This window comes from Plectropomus leopardus, chromosome 2 (genome assembly GCF_026936395.1).
Source record: "Plectropomus leopardus strain MGB_pleo_1.0 chromosome 2, ASM2693639v1, whole genome shotgun sequence".
NCBI lineage: Eukaryota > Metazoa > Chordata > Actinopteri > Perciformes > Serranidae > Plectropomus > Plectropomus leopardus.
The window spans coordinates 28,071,093-28,095,021 of NC_142177.1; the positions used below are offsets into that span (position 1 = coordinate 28,071,093).

Consider the following 23,929-nt stretch of genomic DNA (forward strand, 5'->3'; position numbering starts at 1 on the left):
CTCACTCCTTCTCTGATGGATCCACACAGTGCCATACACCAAGGGCAAGTATACTCCTGTTGGTCCACGTTCCCTTCCTTTACTTCCTACTCCCTACCGCTGCCTCCTCCCCACACCTCTCGTCCTTAACCTCTTCCTGCTGCCCCCTTCCCTCCCCCCTCCTCCTCCTACCCCTCACCTGTCCCAGCCTGCTTGCCTCTGTTCCTGCCCGTCTTGCCTTCAGGACTTCCTACCTTTTTTCCCTCTTTTTACTCCTCCTCTTCCTCCTTTTATCCCTCCTTCTTCCTCTTCACCCTCTTGCTGCAGCTCAGATCCCACATCTCTCACCACGATGGCTCCTCCAGCCCCCAACCTCACCCTCCTCCTCCCCACATATCCGCTGCCCCAGAAGCAAAACAAAACAGAAAAAAAACATACCTACTGCACCCGAGGAAGACAGATATACATGTTCTCTGTTAAAACTTGTCTTTTGTCCTCCCTCCTAATCCTTTTCCTTCTGTGGATAGCTCCAAATGGGTGGTGTCTGCCTCTTTCCTCTCTCTCTCTCCCTCTCCATCTCTCCCTCTCACTCTTTTTCTTTGACCATATTTCTCTCTCTTCTCATTGTTCCTCCCCATTTCTCTTTCGCCATCTTTTCTCTTTCTGTCTTTTTCTTACAGTGTCTTTAGCTATTAAATGTTTTAACTAATTCTCACACTAGGGCTCAGGTGTTGACAGATTTTTAATTAGATTTTTTTTAAAACTCCCTCTTATTAGTGGTATAGCTAGGTCAATTTTGAACATATCAAGCTCTATGTTAAGTAAATATTCTTAACTGTTTGCTGTAATATTTTGATAATGTAGGAATGTAAACACATTAATCTCAGATATTAATTTTGTAGTGCTACATCTTAGCTATAATAACGTATCAGCGCATATATATAATGTAAGTACAATCCCAATTCCCCAAAAGTTGGGACACTGATTAAAAAATGAATAAAAACAGAATGCAATGATTTGCAAATACATTTTGACCTATATTTGATATGGCAAGACTTTGAAGTATAAACCTATGATCTGTGGTCTGATGAGTCCACATTTCAGATTGTTTTATGGACGTAGTGTCCCCCTTGTAAAAGTGGAAAAGGACCATCTAGATCATAGCCAGAGCAAGGGTAAAAAGCCAGCATCTGTGATGGTATGAAGATGCGTTTGTGCCTATGGCATCATGGGTAACTTGCAAATTATGAAGGCATAATTGATGCTGAGAGGTACATACAGGGTTTGGAGAAGCATATGCTGCCAAGCAGACGACCTTCTTTTCAGGGACGTCCCTGCTTATTCCAGCGAGACAATGCAAAGCCATGTTTTGCACGTTATAACAGCATGGCTTCACAGTTAGAGTGTGGGCATCAAACTGGCATTAGACCTGACTCCCATTAAAAATGTGAGGCACATTATGAAGTGCAAAGTATGACAAGAGGGACCCCACAATGTTGAGCAATTTAAGTCGTATATAAAGCAAGAATGGGAAATAATTTCACTTTCAACAGTTAGTGTCCTAAGTTCCCAAACACTTTTATTTTTGCAAAATAGCAAAGTAAACAAACTCAAAATATTTTATATGGTTTTATCACAATGTCACTTTGTGCAGCTTTTTTTTTTTTAAATAAAATAACTAAGTAAACAAACTAAAATATGTCTTCAAAAATTGCTTTTAAATGCACTTTGCAGCACTGTATAAAAGTACAGAACACTGTGAACAAATAATATAATCACAGTTCCACTTTAAAATAGTGTTATTACATTCCCAGTCAAAACAAATAAAAACTGGTCACAATTCCACCTATTACAACAATATAGTAGACATAAACAAAGGATTGGGTGGGGTGTGTGCTTAAAATAACCAGTTCCAATTGATTAAAAAAAAAAACATTGATCAGGCTTGATCCGATCAGGACATCCTTAGAATTTGCAAAAAACATTTGTAAAGTTTGTATTGTTTATATTTAAACATTTGTTATATTTGCTTTGTACTGTATTTGCTTTATACATATAGGTAAGAAAAGGCAGATCAATGCACTCTATTTTTATTTATGTTTCACACAGTGTCTCAACTTTGGGAATTTGGGTTATACTGTTTTATTTCTAGTAGAGTAAATAGGGGTCTCTTGTGATCCTAATATTTTAACATAGCTATAGTTTATTGATCTCCATATCATAAACACTTATTTAATGTTTGTTAGCTGCCGTAGTATCTCGTCCATAGCTGGAGACGTTGCAGCAGCCTGCAGACTGACCCTTCAGGGCTGAGCTGCCCGCCCAGGTCCTCCCATGTTGTCAGGTGTCAGGGTGCCGCTCGGCGCAGCGCCTGACTCCTGTGTCGTCCCTCTGTATTCCCTGTCTCCATCGGCTTGTCTCCCTCCCACTTCACCCCTCAGACTGCCGGGGGCACGGCCCAGCGCTTCCTCAGTAAACCCGACCCCGGATGTGCACGGCATTGTGGGCGGAAAACTACCTGGGCACTCTATTTTAGCTCTTAAAATTTAATTCCTCTGCTGTACACAGTTACAGGTCTTGACATAATGAGAAAATAACACGTTGGATTCGTCGTGCCTATTGAGGCTTAGGTGGCGGTGGATATTTTGTGCTCTGTTTTGTCTGAGATAGATGAAATGAAGTTGCCCTTCGACATGCCCTTCACAATGCAATGCATCTCCTCTGATTATGTGTCTCTCTGAGCCCTCTCCCCTGCCAGTCTGAGGGGTGACCACTTCCATCAGGACCTTCACCCACCTCCCCTGCAATAGTTGGCCATGTTGATGCCTGCCTGATCTTAAAAGCACTCATTGTGGATAATCTGTGTGAGAACTTGCTTCCCGACTAATCACGTCTCGCAAGTCAGTTCTCAGACATCCAAAATATGTTAGATCGAAACCAAACAAATCAGAAAATGTCTGTTAACAAAGTGACGAAAAGGAAAAAAAAAAAGGTGTGAGTGCTTGTGAAACTAAAGCAGACGTCTATTGAGAGTCAGGTTCTATTTTTGGCACCATATTGGCTAACGCTAGTGTTCCCATGATACCTCAGTGTTGCTATGGTAAACTCCCTTCTGCGTCCCTGCACCTCTGAAGAACAGCTGCTGTTTACCCACAACTCCCCACCGCCCTGCCCACTGCTCTTCCTGGATAATCTTCCCCTTTCTGTTGCAGATTTTGAATCACTGCTGCCAAACAGTTTTGAGTCAGAAGGACATGTATTCATTGCTCCCAGGTAGCCCTGCGTGTGAATGCTTGGTGTCATTGATGGTTATCAGTGTTTCGTCTTGTCTTTGGATGCACTATATACTTCTTTTGTTGTTGTTGTTGTTGTTGTTGTTTTTTGGCTTCACATGGAGCATTGTTTATTTATCATCTTATTCTTATTCTTGAATTATGTCTTTTGTGATGTTGAGTTTCGCTGTGTGGAAGTGGTTGGTTTCATTCATTTATTTCCGATTTTGAGTGGTGTGTTAACTTACTGAGGAAAATTTAAGGAAAGTCTAAAATACATAATTACCTTATAATATTATTATTGTTATTATTATTATTTTATTTTTTTGCATTTCCCCATTCTCTACCCTGAGTTAACCTCATTACAACAAAGTGATGAAGCAACATCAAATCTTTGCATGCTGCCACTGTGCTGTTGTATTTTTGTATTATATGTTAATATTATTGGTTTGGTTGTACGACATAATGTTGGAGGTATACTCTGCAGGATTGTAGATTAGTGTTTGTAAACACCATAGACTGTATAAATAATGGACGTAGGTACTGTAACGTCACCCACTGGTTTGTGGACTCCTGTGTTAAAGCCTTGAGTCAAAAGTGAGGAGCGAGGGGTGGGTCTGACTAACAGACTGTGGTGATGCCTCGCAGACAGCCTGTCCCTTATATAAATGTGACCTTGGGCCTTAATAAAATGTAAATAAGAGAGTTAAATAAAACTCTACCACCTTGTACAGTGGTCATGAATTTTTAAATTAGCTAAGAGACCAAAAACTTTTCTTTTTTTTCACCAGGCTGTAAACATGTTAACTTCTGTTGTAAAGTTGGACACTTTAACTTGGCAGTCTATGGGGATTAGCTCAGTTTTGGAGCCTGCCTCAAGTGGTCATTTGATGTACTGCAGTTTTGGGCACTTATGCATTTGCATCTTCTCTCGGCCTTGGAGATTGCCTCTTGATAAACATACTCGCTTGTGAAAGTGAAAGTAAAGCCAACTCCAGATTCACTGTTGTTCAGTGTTTTGCCTCACTATATTTGCCTTTTTAGGCATTTTGTCTCTGGGATGTCTGTTGCTTAACGGTCTTTCATCTGGTGGCTACCTTTTCATAAAGCCTTGACCTCACCTGAGTGCTGTGGGAGTACACACCCATAAAGGTCCAAAGCAGCAGCGAAGGTCTAGCTCACCTGCGAGAGAGGGAACCAAATATGCTGAGGCCTTTGCAGTGGCCCAGGTTCGTTTCCGGCCTGTAGCCCTTTGCTGCTTGTCACTCCCCACTTACTCCTGTGGGAGAAAGGGAGAAATCCCCCCAAAATATAATCTTCAATAAAAGAAGGATAAGTCTAAAGCACAGAAAATAATAAAAAAAAGAAAATACAGGCAGAGAGCAGGGTCTTTCCAGAAAAAGAAAAAATACATCGCCACACACTTCTGGTGGGTCATAAATGATGATTAGGAGGGGTTACTTCTATATCTATATAGAGTCTATAAGTTGTTTTTAGGAAAATCCTGCACAGTATATCTTTCAGAATAAAATGGATATTGGACAGCAAAAGCTACAGTGTATATGGAAAATGACTGAAATCCTCTTTGCATGAGCTGTTTTGTTATCACACTCATGGCCTCCAGCTGCAGCCTGCATACTGAAACACACTGATACACATCACTCTTTCATTGTGATGCCTGTGCTCCACATTTTCACATGTGGTTTTGATCGACGGTCATGTTAGCATATTGGAGTTTAAGACTGAGGACGTGCATGCTGCACATGATAGCATCAGCATGTTTATAGCTTCATGCATCCCTCCTTTTTGTTGTGTGTTCGTCTATAAAGGACAAATAACACAGAGTGTAAATATCGCATAAACATGTTTGTTTTTAGCTCCTTTTTCAGATCTAAAACACAGTGTTTGTTCCTCAGGGAGTACTGCAATGATCTGGAACTGTCCAACAACAACACTGAGTTCCTGCTCAACTTCATTGCTCTTATGGAGAAGGTGACACCGGACTCCAAACAATGTGAGTGTCATTTCTTTTTCCTCACACACAATTTGCTTGCATTTTATCGATTTTAGGGTCGGTAATTAAATTGAGGAGTAAGGGCTGCTATTGTTATAGTATTTTGTTATTGTCAACAAACTGAAAAGACTAAAAGTATCAATGGATTTATTCAACTGCTAAGTAATGTCTGTGTAGCGAAAGCTACAGAAATGATAGATGCATGTTCATTTTGCCATCATCAGTACTATCACCAAGCTTCTACAGAGACATGTTGAGTTTTGTAGATTTACTTTGGTTGGAAATTAGTGAAATTATTACATTTGGAGAGAAATATGGTGTTTATTCATTTGGGGTGGAGCTTTATATCAACCTGGACTGATGTACTGATTCAGTGATCAATGATCTACTAGCATTAGTACACATTTAGTTTAGTGTAGTTTAGATCTTTATTTCAAATATACCAAACAAAATGGGAGAAGAAAATAAAATATAAGCACGAAAAACAACTTAATATTAAACAAAAATACATCAATACAAACTAAAAACATTGATATATATATTTTCATTCTTAGGATATGCCTTTTTTAAATTTTTAAATTACCATCCAAGTATCCGTCCAACCTAAACTTCAACCTAAATATTCAAACAGTGCTAGCACCAGGTTGACCAAAAAAAGGACAATGAGGATATTAACTGATATCGTCCCCTTTCTGCCCCTAAACTGAATCAAACTGAACTCGTATCATTTCAGATTTTGTGATATCAGCAAATATTATATTGTTGTCCAAAGAATCTACTGTATATAACATGGTATCACTTTTGATTTACATGATTTACACTTTTGTGTTCATATTCACTCCAATCCTTATGTTTGGTTAGATTTTTACTAAAAGTCCAGTTAGTTTAAAAAAACATTTCTTTTTTTTTTTTTTTATTTTCTGGTTGCCGTGTTCAAGGAAAAGAAATCTATGTCTGATGTGGTTAAAATTGATGTTATGTTAGTTTTCACCGTCTCTGGTCATCTCTACTTCATCATGTTCAGGTGACAATTTGCTCCTTCACAACCTGATTCTGGACACCGGCATCATCAGACAGCTGGTTGAAAAAGTCTGGAAGAATAAAGACTTGAATACGTGAGTTCGATTACTAAACTGCATTTTTTAGATTTGACTCTGAACAAGACATGGATATAATATTTGTTTCATTTCTCCATCCTTACGTTTAGATATGGCTTTCTGGCCGTGTTTGCGGCATCAGACGGAGGCGTAACAAGAGTGTTTCCAAACAAGTAAGTGCACTTCAGGTCAACTGTGTCTCTATCATGTTTGTCACTTTATTCTCTTTTAAAGCTGTAAGTTGTAAAGACTTAAAATGTTTTAGTGTAGCAGGAGGCTTGTACATCAGAGATTTACAGCCCTGGTGTCGGTACTCTTAAATCTCAGGGCTGCAGAAACCTGGGAGGAAGACCCTGAGCCCTTTAATGCCAGCTATTACCGCCGCAGTCTCGACAACAAGGGCTACATCTTCCGAGCGCCTTATCGAACAGGTGAATGATGCTCTCTTGTTGTGGGGTTATATATCTCACACTGAGCTTCGTAATGTGTTGTGGCTCTTTGTTTCTAACACCACCACCCCCATGGCTTGTTTCTCTATTTCGTTTCCCTCTTGAAGCCCGGGATGAGCTGCTGAACCCAGAGAATGACACCATAGGGATCCTGGTCAGCACGGCTGTGGAGATCACAGTAGGAGGGAAGACCATCAAACCTGCAGGTGGGTTCAGCTCTGAGAGAGGAAACAAAACCCTTATTCTTAGAGATGATAAAAGTATATTTTGCAGGATTTTCTTTAAAAAGAATGTATATTCCACTTATTTAAAAAGGACTATTACATATAAGTTAATGTCTCTTATATTCAAGCTCTTGCCAAATGAGTTCACACAATGCTGATTAAACCTTTCACCACCAGGGAAAGTAGTTGTGTTTTGCATCAGCCAATCAGAGATTGCGGGGGGTTGTTTATTTATTGTGAGATTTTTTTATTTTTTCTTTATTTTTTTCTGTTGTTTTTCTGATTTGCACTGTTCTGTATTTTGTTGTTTTCTCATTGCTTCATCCGGGGTTTCCATGGTCATGGAAAACTTTGAAATGTCAAGAAATTTCACAGTTTCATTTTCCAGGCCTGGAAAAGTAATGGAAATAGTAAATCATCATTGAAAGTTTTGGAAACGTCATGGAATTTTGTAAATAATTTACTGAAGTGTCATACTGCTACTCCAAACGCTACAAACGCTTCTTATTAAGACAGTGTGTTTTACATTTTAATAAGATATTTTCCCATCATTATGTTTTACAAACGTTTCATGTTTTTACATAAAAGTTTTATGTTATAACAAGATAAACAATATGTTGTTTTAACAAGAAAAGCTTGCTGCATGTGATAAATTTGTGTGACGAAATAACGTGACAACATCTTGTTAAAACATGAAAAACATCTTGTTGTAATAAGAAACTTTTCACATTATTACCTGATAGTGATTAGGTTTTTAACATTTGGAATGAAGTTTACTATCCATTTCTTTCATGTTACGTATGTTGTGAATGGTCGTTGAATTTTGTTATGGGTCACGGAAAAATCATGGAGAAGTTTGGAAATTTTGTCAGTGAATATGTGTTGGAACCCTGTTCATCTGTAAGTGCATGGTTCTGATGTTTTCTTTTGTATGTATGTTCATAGTTTGATTTTTTAAAATTATAGGTTTAAAGAGGGAGGGGGGAGAAACTTCAGTGACAGAGCAGCAGCTGAAAAGTCATAAGAAGCTTCCAAGAAAAGTTTCTAGAGTTTATGATCCAGATAAAAAAGAAACCTGGCGTTCAGAGGAAGGATTAAAGTAAAAAAAGACTTGAAGAAAGCACTCCTAAGGCCAGTGGAGATGCAGCAAGCTCACTTGTGGGCATATGTCATAGGCAAGCGTCAACAGTGTTTATGTAATAATAGTAGTGCCAGAGGGAGGAGACAAAAGCTCTGCACTCCAGCTTTAAAGAAAATGTTTCAGAGTCAAGGCAGAGATAGTTACATATCTGTGTTTGTGTTTGCCGACACATTTTGTAATAAAAACACAAAGAAAGGTCTGAACACTGTATCTCCCTTATGTGCAATTTATTAGCAAATACACAAGTGATGTTTGGATGTGATAATAAATTGCACTTAAGGAAGTTACAGTGTGCATAGCTTTCTTCATGTTTTTTATTGCCATCTTTACTAGTGCCCGAAACAGTTTTGGATGTGTATGTGATGCTGTGATGCTTTTTTTGTCACTTTTTGTTGACATGTCCGTGCTCTGCATCTGTTGAGCCTTTTATGTGCATTTGTCATTTTGTTTTTTTGTATTTTCATCTCCTTTCTGATCTTCTCTTCCTCACAGTGGTTGGAGTGAAACTGGATCTTGAAGCCTGGACGGATAAGTTCAAGATTCTTGCCAGCAACCACACAGACAACCATCAGGGCTCCAACACAGTAATGAAATATACTTCATTTATATAATTTTCCCATGTTTTTCTGTCAAATTGACTAACGTAGACAACTGCTTTTAAAAAGTGTTACTTTAGCAAAAGAAAGGACATTCTTCAATAAAAGCACCCAGTTAACAAATAAGTTTTGGGTTTTCTGACTGTAATAACAAAATTAATTTAAACATAGATGGGCTGTTTAAATAATACTTTGGCAAATACCTTTCTCTTTAGTTTATTAAGCTTACATTCTGACATGCAAACAAATATGAAACTATCATCATAACAGATGTTGCATATCCTCAGGTTTCTATCCAGTTCTTTTTTTATCTTCAAGTGATTTTAGGAATTCTGCTGTTGATTAGCCAAAAATCACAAATAGCCTGTCTATACTTTTGTTTTTCATGCAGCAGATACTTTTTCCAGTTTAAGCTCTTTAAATTTTACATATTGCATGAACTGATCTTTTGGTCTCTTTTGAACAGTTAGTTTCAACCAGCTGAAAATGAAATAAAAAATGAAAATGTTTCCCTTTAAGATTCAGCAGTATTTCTAAGATGTTCAGCTAATACTTTATGTTTTATCTGTGACAGTGTGGACCAAACAGGGGCTGTGAAATGGACTGCGAAGCCAACAGTGAGGTAAATATTCCTGTATACACTTTGATCGACTGTATCATATCACTGTACATTTTGTACTTCCAGTTGACAGCCTGTCTTTGCCTCTGTGTGCAGGATCTCCTGTGTTATTTGATAGATGATGGTGGATTCCTAATCATGTCCAATCAGAAAGAGGACTGGAACAAGGTGGAGATAATACATTTATTTTCACACTGACCATGTTTTCTTGTTTATCCTCACACTCAGCTCAACAGATGTTTCTTATTTCCACACAGGTTGGCATGTTCTTCAGTGATGTTGATCCCTACTTGATGTACGCGCTCTACAACAATTCGTTCTACAACCGTAAACAGTCATACGACTACCAGTCTGTGTGTGAACGGATGCCCAACAGTGAAGCCGGAGCTGCACCCAGAGGAGTGTTTGTGGTGAGAGCAACAAAAAATAAAACAGTAAACTAGATGATAATGTTTTAAAATCGCATATTGAGAAAGTGGTACATGTTTGATTGAGACGTGCATGTGATCCAGTTGTTATAACGATCCTATTGTTGTTACATTTTTTTTCCATCTGTATCTGCAGCCCACAATTGCTGATTTTGTAAACGTGGCTTGGTGGACATCAGCTGCTGCATGGTGAGAGTCCTCACGCTCCAAAAAAAAAAAAATTCAGTGAAACAAACAATACACACATACTGTACCCAAAAGAAAGCCGACACAGGAACATATTTACTGCAAAATCCATCACTGTAACTTATCGCTGAGCCCCACGTCCTGTCTCCACAGGTCCTTGTTCCAACAGTTTATATATGGACTGGCTTATCACAGTTGGTTCGTCACAGGTGGGTTCATTTAAGACAGCCATTAAATGTTGGCTTGGTATTTTTCAAGTTTGTGTGGTCTGAATAAGTTGCTAAATTTGTCACTGGTTGCTTTTTAGAAATAAAGTTACTAAGAGTGTTGGAAAAATTATTAAATTTAGCGAGACATTTGTCAAGTTGACAACACTGTATGTTTTAAGTTAGTTTAGCAATGTTGCTGCTAACTCCCACTGTAGGAGTTAAACATGATGATTTAAAGTCAAAGCTCATGATTTATGTGCTCACACTGTATGGTCCAGTCGTCAAGCCACGACCTGAGTGCTCACACTGTACGTGTAAAATAAAAATAAAATGGCCAGTCAGTCCCTGCAGGCAGTTCTGGCTTTTGACACTGTCAGCTGATACGCCAAAGCAGGCAGAAGTTTGTCTGCTTGCTGAGGTAGAGTTCACAATAATGTAGAAATAGAGGTCAGACAGAAGCAGTTGATGAGGCCATGATCCAGAAGTTCAAGTGGCTTTGCAGTAGCAACACTGTCTGTGTGAACCCCGAACGCGTGCAAGCCATCATGCACGCTAGCCGTATGTTTCCGGTCCCAAAATCGGAGTTATGAGCCAAGAATTTTCGAGTGCACTTACTAACCTTTAAATGGTTTACAGTATGTATCAGTATTTAAAGTGTGCAGTGTTCTCAAGACATTAGTTTGTTTGAAGCCTCAGTGCATAATCTATAAATGCAAACTTTGTAAGAACGGTGGAGAGGTTTTACAGCCTTTTTCAGGCCAGACATTCATCTCTGTAATCCCATTTTCAGTATCGGATGCTATAAATCAACTGAAGTGACAAGTGTAACTCTTATGTCTTTGTGCTCTGGTGATGCTGCAGATGAGGTGGATGCAGAAGGAATCGACTCCAAAGAGCGGAGTTGTGTAATGATCCAGACCCAGTACTATTTAAGTAATCTCAGCAGCTCCTACAACATTCTGCAAGACTGTGGAAACTGCTCCAGGTCTGTACACACAGAATAAAACACACAACACATGCAAACACACATGCATGCACTCACAAGTACACACTGCAAAGAATCGCGCTGTGACAGAGGCACAGTTAGCAAGACGGATTCATCTTACTGTCGGAGCTAATAAACTCTGCTGATGATTAAACCACATCAGCTTTAATGAAACGGTCATATCATCGGCTAAATGAGCCTTATAAGACTGTCTCATGAATCTCACTGATCCATTAGTAAATGAGGCTGTGATGTAAGCGAGCAGAGCGGGCTTGTTGACAGAGTTGTCTCTCTCTCTCTCTCTCGCTGTCTCTCTCTCTCTTTCTGCAGGCTGATTCATGCCAAGAGGATAAACAACACCAACTTGCTGTTTGTGGTGGCAGAGAAGATGCCGTGCAACACCTGCGAGATCGAGAAGCTGTCCCAGGAGGAGGAGGAGTGTATCCTTTTTCACATTGTACACCAGCTGGCAGAGAAGAAGACACATTAGATTTTATCTCCTTATTACCATACCTGTGGAAACACAGATGCGTCACATTCAATTCAAGGTTATTTTTATCTTAATGGTGTAAAATATGACCAGTCGTTATCCATCCGTAGGACTGCAGAGAAATCAGTGTGTGGGTGGATAATGAAACATAGCAAAATAAGAGAGAGAAAAGCAGCAAATCGAAGGATTTTAATTTTCCTTAATCGAGTTGATTTTCAGTCAAAGAGGAAAATCCATGTGAAGAAATGACTGTGGCGCGCTATCGAAAAGGACCCTCCACCTGCTTTGACAATAATATCTCTGTAAGATTTTCAGACACGATAACAAAAAGCACATTTGTTTGGATTTTAACATTTATCAACTCTTAGCACAACCATATTGCAATAATTGTATCTAATTATTAGTCCAATTCTTGTAATTGATTTTTCAGAGTAATTTAGCAGTCAACACAGTACAATCAGTACAAAACTGAATGACACATATGCCAGCCTTCATTCCCTTATCACTTGCCCTCACCCATCTCAGGTCGTAAAGTACATTAGGACAAACTAGGAGAAAACAGCAACAATAATAATAGTGTTTAAAATAATAGAAATAGAAAATATGAACATTAAAACAGGATTAGGGATGGGATCTCAGTTTCTCAAATTCTATATTTTGAAGAGTTTCCTTAATCCAACAATCATGTGTAGGAGCAGAAATGTTCTTCCATTTTAGTAGAACTGGACATCTGGGTATCGCTTTATTTCTCCTGTCCAAATTAATGAGCAATTAAAACTGAAAGTTAGTGAAGACTCAAACACATAAAGAACAAAAAAAGATGAAACTCCATTCATTCCTTTAAAAATTAGGCCAACTATTTTATATGTGATTTTAGAAACATTAGCAATATAGGGATAGACTATGAAAAGAAAATCATTATTAATATCATAATGAATTATGTCATCATTATCAGCATGAGGGAGCATATTCAGTTTTTAGTTTAGATAAAAGTTTATGACTGTAACACTTTTACTTTAAGGTAGTAGTTCAACATTTTGGGACATGCTGATTCGCTTCCTTATCAGGAGTTAGACTGACACCACTCTGGAGTCGTGTCATCACGCTCACTGTGCCAGAAGATCCGATCCAGCAAGTAGCTTGTTCCAGCCACGATACAGACTGTGTCCGATATCGCTCCCTATTTACTGTACAGCGCACTACATTTACTGTCCGCTGTTTCATTCAAATGTGTTCTCAGTGGAATTACGTGTATTTTGTTTTATACATGCTGAAATCACAATCAACTTTAAAGTTGTCAATGGTCTGAAATCTCAATTTACTGCACACTGTTGAGTGTCTTTTATAGAGACTAGTGAATAAGTAAACAAGGGAGTGATTTTGGACACTGCCCATAACTCCACATGCTGCAACTCATTTTTACTTTGCACAAATTAAACAAATGTAATATAATTTGTTAATTAGTAAGCTGTGTTGGTAAGCAGATTTTGTTACCTTTGGACAGAGTCGAGCTCATTGTTTACAATCTTTATTCTGAGCTAACTGATGGCTGGCTGTAGCTTTATATATTACAGAAAACATTAGAGTGGTATCAATCTTCATGTCTAACTCTGTATATGTATATGCAGGGGTGCGGTGTTATTTGTTTAAGCACCAGAGCGCACCTTTGACACATGCACAAGTGCATTAGCACAGTTAAGATGCGGCTCGTTTTAAAGGTTATGTAACCACTGTTACTTTGGCAGCAAGTTTACATCGTTATAAATACTATAACCAGAAATTGAAAGAATGTTTTAATGATTTTCCTCTTTACTAGTTAACAGTTATCAGCTACAGACTGAGAAATAATTATTTAATTAACTGTGCCTCTCAAAGGCACACAGTGAAAACTTTTAAGGTGGAATGATTTCTTGCATGTTGCTCACTGCGCAAGTTGATATTGTGAATCAATCAACATATCCTAAATGTCAGTATGAAAGCTTTGACAATTCCATTTGTTTTTATCAGCTCTCATGCATGACGGATACTTTAGTTATGATTGGATCCTCAGGTGCATAAAACATTATATAAAATTAACCGGTTTATCCGAATGGCATATAATCCGTTTACTCATTTGGAGAAAAACAGTGGTGCAGCATTATTCTGGTGCACTTCTGCAGCTCTATATCCATATGTACGTCTCACAAAACTTCACAGCTCAAAACAGCTCAAAACACTACAAATTGTGCATAATATCAACCATCTTTTTAGTAGTTTTTTTTTTAGATAAAACAAAGTGTAGCATGTGCACAAACATAATGAAGCAAAAATGTTCATGGTAGTTATTTAGTTAATATGTGGATGTTTCCTTCCTCTTTCCACAAATTAATTATTGTATCTGATAATTAACAAAGCATGGAGATGAATATATTGTCCACAGAGTGCCCCAAGGATGACGTTTCTGTAGGCCAGCCCAGAAGCTAATGTCACCCTGGTTCCCTGGTTAAAAAAAAAGTCTACGAGATTGTTCCATTGGATTTTGGATCACTGCAGAAAATAAGCTCTGTTGTAAACAAACATTCATGATACTCACATGTTTTGTTCAGCAAGATAATCTTCACAGATGAACACCACTTTTAGGATTTTTGAAGAATAAATGCAGTCACCACAAGTAAAAAGCTATTGCTAGGCTAAAAGTAACTACACAACAGTCCTGCGCCGTGACTACGAGGCTGTAAGCCGTGTTTGGCTTGATAACGCTCTGTACTATCAAGGAGCCAGTTGTTTACAACAGTCTTTTTTAAGACATATAAAAGCTTCAAACTTTGCAAGTTGAAATATTTACTGACATATTTTATGTCGTAGAACAAAATGTGAAAGTCTTGTGTTAACCACAGACCTTATTTCTGGCTTCTAACCAAAAACCTGTTCAGAAAACACATTGACTTTATGAGGGAACTGGAGGTGCTGAAATGCTAACGAATTTCTGGGCTTTAGGACTCATTACTGGGGTTCTCTGTTAGCATGCAGTATTAAAACATAGATTTGATGTCCTAGATGCGTACTTACAGCTGCAGTTTTCCCTCTGCAGGAGAATACATCAGACTGCGGACGGGGCCACTCCTTCCGTCCGTCCCTCTACACCTTACTGCTCCTTCAGCTGCTGCTGCTTTACCCAGCCGTCAGCCCCCACTTTCAGTCTCTACTACATTAATTCCATTTTCCTCCACTTATCCTCCTTTTAACCCCTTCTGAGCTTCTTTCCCGACCTAAAACCCCCCGACCCCAACTCCCACCTCCGTGCCCCTATGCCCTCCACCCCGATATAGTCATAGGTAATAATGGGACTTCCCTTCACAGCAAGTTGGAAGCCCTGAGTGCCGCGCTACCCAGCTCGCTTCAGTTTGTGTCGCTTAGTGACAACTGCCGGACGTTTGTGTCCTCAGCCAGTTAACCTTCATCTGCAGGAGGAGTGGGTGGTGCTGGACCACCCGCATCATCAGAGGCAACGTCAGAAAAGAGAAAACAAACCCCCTCCACCTCCATGATCACCCCACCAACGTCCAGAGAAGGGAGGGGAAAGGGGACAGGCCGATGTCCTCGACACAGACCTCCCGCCTCACACAGACTGGAGAGTTGAGGTTGTCTGTCCTTCTTTGCCTCTGTTCGTCAGACAGACGGTGGGACTCCTCCTTCTTCTCCTCTCCTCCATCTCAGAGTCTCGCCGCTCTGTCACTCGCCTCTCGTCCAAGGCTGTGGACCATTCAGCCAGTTATAGCCACCATAAAAGAAAAAAGATAACAGATAAAAAAAGAACTGTCAAGTATACAAAATGTCGAGTATAAACCTCTGAAGTGATGAGTATTCCAAACATACAGTATATTTAGGTTTTAAATTTGAAAAAGGAACTTGTTCGGTGTTAATTTAAAAAGAATTCATTTATGCACTATATCTACTTGCCAAAATGAGATAGACTTTCATGTGGTCTTATTTTTTATAGCCAAAACAGGAGGAGGAAATGGTTTTAGATTTAGGATAAACCCTGAGAGGAAGAAGAGACACTCTGAGAAACTGAATGCTGATTCATTTTGTGCGGCACCCAATTACAGATTAATGCTTCTAAAAGACGTCCACTGGGGATTATTGTAATTAACATGATGGTAATCGCATTTCTTTAAGTATTTTTCCTCATATTTACAATTTAAGGCTTCACACGCTGCAAAATATGAATCAGTGTTTGGTGGCTGCCGATTTTGAGTGTCGTTGATGTCGTGTATTATTGTCCTTTACGATCGATTCGACCATTCTGACCTCTGGTTTTGGACTGGTGTTTAAAAAAAAAAATCCCAGTGCTCTCTGATGCGAAAGCTCACCTCTGCCAATCCTCATGAGGCTTCTCCAGTAACCTCTACTAACCTAATCACGATTTGTATATGTGCTTTACAGACACACCAAGATCTCTGCCTCATGACCGTCTCATAGTGGTGGGTTTTTTCTTTTTTTACTCTCTCTCTCCTTTTTTCGGGCTTGTATTACCTTTGACTGATGCTGTTCAAAACTTCAAAAACCATTCGCTGCTGGGGGATAGGGGCTTATCAACATTTCCAACAAAAGTGCAGAAGAGGCAACTAAATATGGTGATCACGTACAGTAGTAGTCTGGTTGTAATCCGTCACAGTTCATCATTTGATCATTACGATGTGTGAAAAGTCATTTAGACTCCCATGTTTAGGAGCCGCTCTGTTTCATAGTGCCTTGATGCACTTTGTTTTGGACCACATCGGCTGTTTAAAGAGTAGAGCTACTGTATAGTACCTTTATAGAGCAGCCAACACAGGAGCCTGTGAGACTGAATCTGTCGGCTATAGAAATAGCTTTACACAGAGCCATCGCACTGACCGGCTCTCGCTTAATGTACTTGCTCTCTCGGCTGTGGAGCCACCTGACTGCCATCATATGGAGTTACTATACCGTTCCTTTACAAAGCCATGTATAGAGCTATGATACACTATCCGTATACAGCGACTTAACTGGCCATAGAGCGTTTTTAGGGCCACCTGACTGCTATAGTTCTGCCTGAGTCGTATGTGTCTGTGTGTGGATGTGTGTGTGTTAGTTTGCGTTAAAACCCCTCAAAGGGAATGTCTTTAAAACAGAGCGTATGAAGGATGACAGTTGTGGTATCATAACTGTTTTTTCCTGTTCCTATGTTGGAAAAAAAAAACCAGTGTTGTGGAGCAGATTAAAAAAAAAAAGGGATTTTACTGAAACAAAAAGAATCCATCTTTAACCATCAGTCTGCCTAAATGTTAATCTGAGGGAGCGGAGGTGTTTTTCGAAAGAATGTGTAGTTCATCAGTGTTTTTCTGCTTCAACTGCAACGTAGTTAACAAAGCCTCTCTAAATGCCTTAGTGTTACACAGTGCGGAGCTCTGATTTCCCTCCCTCATGTACACTCACGCAAACAGATCCTCCAAAAATACCCCTGGGTTTTCTCGGTGTTCTGCAGTAAAGTATAGTGAGCTCTAATTTTGTATTTTTCGCGTCTTGGAATGATTCGTTATTGATTGATGCCTGTTTTGATTAAACGCTTGAAAGCCAGTCGGGAGTTTTAAAAAATTTCAAACCGACCTTCGATGTTCACACCCACCCAGACCTCACTGTAATGCTCAGGTGGGACAATTTGAACCTTAACCACACACTCTGTACAGTTGTTGGTACTATTTGATGTGACAGACATGCTGGCACAGTAACTGCAGCGCGGCGCCAAACAAATCAGACGACCGTTATAAAAGTTTAAATTTTAAAAGACGCGTATTTCCAATTTGGCTCCTTTTCAGTGTCGAGCACCAACCAGCTCATCTGATGCCGGATGCAGTTTTACTTTTCCGGCATTTGTTTGTCTCTGTCTTGTGCCATTTAAAAATCTGTCTGTATTTCCCTTTTTCCACTGTCTGTAACTGAGCGCTACACGTGCCTGTGGAAATGTACCCCCTGCGACTTCCTCTCTTCTCCTGGCTCCGTAACAGTCCTCACTCATCAACTAAAATATATGTAGGCCTACGTTTTTGGTTTTTTTTTGCACCTGCACCAAGACATTATGCACCGCACACCTATAGGCAAAACATGTAATGACACTTATTCATGGGAGATGTCAAGCACCAGGCAGAAGTAAGCCAAGGACGTCACTTCCCGGGTGTTTTTTTTTCTTTTTTTTCTTTTTTTGGTGAGCGGGTCAGAGGCAAGCTCAGGGAGTGGGTCTCCACAGAGCAGCACGGGCCTGTCGAACTGAAGGTCATGGAGGAAACGTAGTGACGTCTGTGTGTGCATCCTGACGGAAAACTCCTGAAGGAACACACATCTGATTTCTGTGGTTTGACAAATTTACTTTTGCCAAAAAAAAAAGGAAAAAAAGAAAAAAATAGAAAAATTGGACCAGCTGGGGGATGATGAGAGGGAGGGGGTAGCTTTAGGACAGGATCCCTTAAAGAAGTTGGGGATGGTTTTCATAAAGCCTCTCGCCCCCTCCTGACCCTCGCTGCATCTGTGTCGGTGCGTCTCTGTGGGAAAGACACGTGTGTATGTGATTCTGTAGTCTGTAGTCTGGTGCTATGTGACCATGTTTGACAAGTGTGTTAAAAAATAACAGCAACATTTAGAGAAAAAAAAAGAGTAAAATCAGTCGAGTTTAAAGTGAAGTTATAAAAAAAAAATTATAGGAATACAGCACTGTTGATAAGTTCGAGATCTGAAGTCCAAATGTTTTGAATTATTTTTGTTTTGTTTTTTTTCTTGTACGTGTGTGCGAGTGGGTGAATGTTTGTGTGCGTGGAAGATTTAGCTCCTTCTTTTCTGGGCACTGGTCCATGTCGCTCCATTCTTTTGTACAGATGAAGCTAAAAAAAAAAACAAACAAAAAAAAAGAAGAAGAGGGCAAAATTTGTAAAATATTGTGTCTGTGACTCCTTGTAAAATATTTTCAAATTGTTTATTACAGAGAATCAGTTATTAAATAATGTTCATATTTTTCACTTCATTTCACGTGTGGTGTTTTGTTTTTTCAGTAGAGACACGGGTGGAGGTTCATTTTCTATATCTTTCATTTATCTTTACATTAAAAATGTAAAGTCTATTTTTTAAAAAACAAGTAATTGTAATACATTATTACTTTTTGTGTTATTACAGGAAAAGTCTCACATCTTGGATAAACGCTTATTCACTTTCTTACTGAGACCAGACAATTAAAGGTCCAGTTTGTAGGAATTAGTGGCATCTATTGACGGAAATTGAATAGAATGTATTTAACTGTTTTCATTAGTTTATAATATAAAAATATGAGTCATCATGTTTTTGATACCTTTAAATTAGCTGTTTATATCTGCATATACAGCAGGTCCTCTTCCATGGAGTTTGTCCATAGATGTATAATAGATATCGGATGCCGAGCTGGTGCCTTTTCAGTCCAACAGAGTTGCTAACCTCACGCATGCACCAAATAAAGTTTTCTATCTTACTAATTGCGCGTTGTGCAGCCTACTGAATATGCACAGATGTGTTTCTCCTGCTGGCCCCACTTGCGAGTTCCCTCTCGGCTTGTAGTCCTTAAGTTGTGATGATGTCCGGATTTTCATATCATTTATCTTGACGGTGGGACAGTTTTACAAGTATAAAATCTGCATGGATCAAAAATTTAGAGTTTCACAGATGTGTTTTGTCAAAACATAGACCACAGTTTTATAAATGTAGTCCTCCACATTTGAAACACCAGAGATGTTTCAGTTCTGCAACCTCACAGCTAGCTGCCACTAAAATCTCCACACTGGACACTTATCAAGAGACTCATGTCTGCTGGGTTAGCAGGCTAAATTAGTTTAGCACAAAGACTGGAAACAGCTCGCCTGCCTGACAAAACACGTTAACGCGTTTTAGAGATGCTGGTACGTTGATTCTATCAGGCAAACCCCCCCATCCCGTTTCAAGTCTGTTAGCTGTAGCTTCACATTTAACATATAGATATCAGTCTTTTAATCTAACTTTCAGAAGCAAAGTGAATAAGCTTTTTCTCTCAAAAAGCCTGAGCCTCATCTCCTCTTGGCATTATAAAAGTCTTGACTTCCCGTTGTATTACTGACACTATTTAAAATGTCAAAATCAGGTTGTGCAGGAGGACATTTCTGTGGCCTAAATTTCTCATGAATGAATAATGTGTTATTTTGTGCGGCTCCTCTGAGTCATTTCTGTGTGATTGTTGTTGACAAGAATCTCTCCACTAATAGGCCTACACAGCGAGCAGCTTCACAGCGTGTTGATGAAGTCAGTGAGAGCTTTGTGCCAAGTGTCCGGGTCGTCCAGGTAACAGGGGTGACCTGCTCCTTTCATCACCACCACCCTGTGATTGGCCAGATTGCTCAGGTTGTTCAGTGACACCTCTCCGAGTTGAGTGTCCTGGTCGCCGTAAACGATCAGCGATGGGACCTGGGGGAGAGATGAGACACAAAAACATGATGGTAAGGAAATCTTTCTGATGACTCATCTCCAGAGTCCTTTCTCTCTCTTCTCATATTTATATATTTGTTTGTTTTTAAGGCCCGTAGCTAAAGGGATTTTCCGGATGTCCTCTATTTTACCTCAAGTAAAAAAAATCAAACAGGTCTTATAAAAAGATAAGAGGCAAGCTTTTTATTTATATTAGGTGTGACTAATTTATGTGTCAAGAATGAAAGCAAAGGAAATAAAAGAGTAAGAACAGACGAGTCGCATATTAATATTAGCTTGTATCAGCTGTGGCAAAAGTACTCAGAATCTTCACTTAAATTAAAGTAACAATACATTGTTTTAAGCTTTATTTAACCAGGAGAATCCCTGAGAGATTAAGAGTATCTTTTTCAAGAGACACTTGGCTAAGTCAAGCAGCAGCATGAATAAAAACTACTATACGCAAATAACAAACATTCAAACGGACCATGCATTTTTATGGAAAAAAATTTCAAAACTTTACGATGACTTTTTTTAGGTTTTCTATAAAAATCATCAAAATGTTAGAGGAAAAAACAAAACGCCAATGTCTTAAATGTTCTCTATAAAAAATCACCCAAAAAAATAAATAAATAAATAAATAATGCTAGAAATTTACAAATTGTGCTAAGGGACGAGTGACATTTATCTGTCAGCCACCCTGAAAGTTAACGTCGCCCTGATTCCCTCGTCAAAAAGCCTATGGTATTATGGCAGAAAATAAGCTCTGTGGTAGACAAACATTTATGATAATTGCACATTTTGTTCAGCAAGATAATCTTCACAAATGAACACCACTTTAAGGATTTCTGAAGCCTTGATCGGCCCCATACCGATCCATCCAATCCAGCTGAGACATCCCTGGTAAAATCTCAGCATGCAAAGTAACTAATTATTGTATTTGTCAAAGTAATTTTTCACCACTTGCTTTTCTTACTGTTTTATTACCTCCGCAGCGGAAATCATGTTTTCGGTTTGTTTTATTTGTTCGTCAGCAGTATTACAGAAAAACTACAGGCCTGGTCTTCATGCAACTTGGTGAAAGGGTGTAGGATGGACTAAATTTCATCGGAAATCGGATCCTAATAAATGAATACTTTTCGTTAACACTGCAAGATAGGGCATTTGGCGGAGGGCTGTGCTCTTTAAGCGCCCTTCTGGTTTGCTGCATGTATTCAGTTATTTTTATGTCAGCATTTCACTTTGGTTTCATGTCCCTTCTTTTCTGCGTCAATACTTTTCCCAAATCACTGAACATGAAGCAGCCATGATGCTCTAACTCGCATTTGTTCGCTTGTTTTTGGAGCTTTGGAACTTTTAAGATACAAACACGTCTCCTTCATGGATAAAGCACCTTCACTTCGCCATCTAAGAAATTGAATTTTGAAATGGTTAGGAGGTGGATAAAAGCCAGTGTGAAAGTCACATGATATCAGCTCCTGTCATGGTCATATGTAAAAGGGAGAGAAGGTTGTGATGGAAAAATGGGGTTGACATTCACGGTTGTTCAAGTTTTTCTTTAAAGAGGAAATGAAGAGCACATTCGCTGTAAAAAAAAAAAAAAAAAAAGTTTTGCAGTAAACTACAAGGGAATATAAAGTATAACCTGACACGCAGACTGTACCTTTACACTCTGGTACTGCTCCGCTGTGAATTTGTCGGTGCAGATGGGAGCGATGGGAATGTAGGCTCGTATCAGCGCCTGGTGCTGGTGGAGGAAGGGGAGGGAGTACATCCCGCTGAGCGACGGGCTGATCACAACCACCCGACTCAGGCTCAGCTGCTCACATACCTCCTTCAGAAAACCTGCAGGGGCCAGTTCTCCGACCTTCGCAGGGGCCACGGCTGACTTAGACTGGCCGAGTCCTGTGAGTAAACAGAGAGAGAAAGCTGACAGAGAGAAGATGACGAGGGCAACAGGTTTTCACATTTACTAGATACCAGAACATTTAGAGCCGAGGTTTCAGACTGTGAGACGTGAGGCGGAGATACTGCATGAGGTGAAAGCGGGCAGCTGCATGTTGGTGCTCTTAAGACAACAGGAAGTTAGTTATTGGAGTCTGGTGCTGATTTGGCCCACACAGTCAGCAGTTGGTGCTGCACCAGTGAGTCTGAAACTCACAGGGCCTGATAATCATTTGCCTCTGTATAAGAGAGCTTTTAGGGCCATCAGACTCACCTGGCAGGTCGATGGCGACCGCTCGGCAGCCTGCTTTGGCCAGAGTCTCCAGAGTGCCGATGTTGAGCCAGTTTTCTGATGAGAAACGAATGCCGTGAAGAAGTAAAACTGACATCTTCACTTCCCCCGAGGCAGGCTCAGTCCGTCTGTAGAACAGCGGCGCTTTGCAGCTCTCCACCTGCACACTCCCCTCCGTCACCTTAACAGCCGACATCCTGAACAGAAAACAGCAGAAAATATTTTACTTTGCACCTTCATTTATAATTATGATTATTATAAATACAGCTTTTTTAATTTTTCAATTTTTCCCCAACTTAAAAAAAAAATCTAAATCTACTAATTTCTTGCAATTTGTGAAACATTTATTACCTAAGTGCTATTTGCAAGAAATCATAACAATTTGCTTAGGTCTCACACATTTAAATACTTGTGAAAAGCATCTTAAAGCAACACAAGAAAAGTGATGTTGCTTCAGGTCTCAAAGAGTTAATCTACATTTCACCAACAGGAAAGTGCAAGTTTAAAATAAAGTACCAGGTTCTGTCGTAGCCTACATTTAAAGATTTGTAACATCAGAAATGTGGACCTTCACACTGAATTGAGCTTGACTCATTTTGACCAAAATAAAAGTGGATAAATAAAATGTAGAGAACCTAATATGTTTGTAGCAATTAAGACATCAGAATTAAAAATTACATAATTTAATTTATAACATATTTGGTCTTTTTTAGTACCTGCTGTAAAATACTGTACATTAATAAACAAAAATGTCCTTTAAACTGTGTGCATCTGCTTATATTAAAAGACAAAAACTCTAAATAGACGACTAAAGAGTTGCCTGTTGAATATATGTGAAGTACAAATCTTAGATATTAAATAAAGTACGAGTACCTCAAAACTGTAGGCTACTTAATGACAAACTACAATGCAGTATCAGGGGGGAGGTGCCGACTTAAACAAACCAGCCACCTTTATTTCAGTGCAGCAACAGCAGCCTCTCTGGCAGTTTCAATAAGTTAAACACTGCAAGTTTCTCTACAAAGACTTTTATTGCATTGAACTGAACTGCACTTTCATGCACGATGTTGCTGTTAATTTGTCCACACTCCCTAACGCCTGAACACTGTGCTTTTATTTTGTTCTCCTCTGCATTTAACTCGTATCCAGTTAAGTGTTAAATAAGTTCAAGAGAAGAGTTTGTGTCCGACAGCAGCTTAAACATTCAGATCAAAGTCCAGATTAGATCATTTGATTTGTAATACTGAGCTCGCGCTCACAAACTTCATCGCAAACACTAGGAGAGAAAAACTCTCCTGTTCTTCTTACCTGACAGCCTCCAGGAATGACCCGATGTTTAATCTGCAAAATAAAGCAGCACAGTTTGGTCTCAAACCAGCTGCAGTTTCACTTTATCTCTCGGAAAACAGGAACAAAAAACTCCTCAGGAATTTGTTCTACTGACGTCTAGCGTTTGTAAGGAGAACTGCTTTTATTCTGAAGGCAGTTAAAAGACGCAATTTTGTGTTTTCTGCAAAATGTTTGTTTTAGTCGGTATGTACACTGTTGCC

The 23,929-nt window shown here is 39.3% G+C and overlaps 2 protein-coding genes across 6 annotated transcripts in view; one reads left to right on the plus strand and one right to left on the minus strand.

Moving 5' to 3' along the window:
* cacna2d2a (calcium voltage-gated channel auxiliary subunit alpha2delta 2a) overlaps nt 1-18,704 on the plus strand; it is a 192,004-nt gene extending 173,300 nt beyond the window's left edge. For 4 of the 5 annotated variants that reach the window (XM_088089802.1, XM_088089811.1, XM_088089827.1 and 1 more), the window contains 17 exons: nt 30-44; nt 3,192-3,252; nt 5,168-5,265; nt 6,290-6,380; nt 6,473-6,535; nt 6,690-6,793; nt 6,919-7,017; nt 8,669-8,760; nt 9,347-9,394; nt 9,488-9,559; nt 9,649-9,801; nt 9,956-10,008; nt 10,159-10,214; nt 11,076-11,199; nt 11,530-11,639; nt 11,909-11,991; nt 14,760-18,704. In XM_088089802.1, the coding sequence (XP_087945928.1) occupies nt 30-44; nt 3,192-3,252; nt 5,168-5,265; nt 6,290-6,380; nt 6,473-6,535; nt 6,690-6,793; nt 6,919-7,017; nt 8,669-8,760; nt 9,347-9,394; nt 9,488-9,559; nt 9,649-9,801; nt 9,956-10,008; nt 10,159-10,214; nt 11,076-11,199; nt 11,530-11,639; nt 11,909-11,991; nt 14,760-14,882 (1,445 nt within the window). In that variant the 3' untranslated portion in view covers nt 14,883-18,704. The remainder of the gene's footprint in view (nt 1-29; nt 45-3,191; nt 3,253-5,167; nt 5,266-6,289; nt 6,381-6,472; nt 6,536-6,689; nt 6,794-6,918; nt 7,018-8,668; nt 8,761-9,346; nt 9,395-9,487; nt 9,560-9,648; nt 9,802-9,955; nt 10,009-10,158; nt 10,215-11,075; nt 11,200-11,529; nt 11,640-11,908; nt 11,992-14,759) is intronic. The other variant, XM_088089818.1, reaches the window with a different exon arrangement.
* On the minus strand, nt 18,643-23,887 carry abhd14b (abhydrolase domain containing 14B). Its single transcript, XM_042497474.2, has 4 exons — nt 23,688-23,887; nt 22,362-22,576; nt 21,807-22,048; nt 18,643-20,143 (listed from the first exon to the last, which is right to left on the minus strand). The coding sequence occupies exons 2-4, from the start codon at nt 22,573-22,575 to the stop codon at nt 19,964-19,966; spliced, it is 636 nt and encodes a 211-aa protein (XP_042353408.2). The 5' UTR covers nt 22,576; nt 23,688-23,887; the 3' UTR covers nt 18,643-19,963.
* Between the last annotated feature and the right edge of the window lie 42 nt (nt 23,888-23,929).

Bases quoted from the DNA above. Each gene is read 5' to 3' on its own strand.
- abhd14b (XM_042497474.2), bottom strand. From the start codon at position 22,575: ATGTCGGCTGTTAAGGTGACGGAGGGGAGTGTGCAGGTGGAGAGCTGC. The intron at 22,049-22,361 runs GTGAGTCTGATG...GTTTACTCACAG, and splicing joins GGTCGCCATCGACCTGCCAG to GACTCGGCCAGTCTAAGTCA. The intron at 20,144-21,806 runs GTACAGTCTGCG...TCTCTCCCCCAG, and splicing joins AGCAGTACCAGAGTGTAAAG to GTCCCATCGCTGATCGTTTA.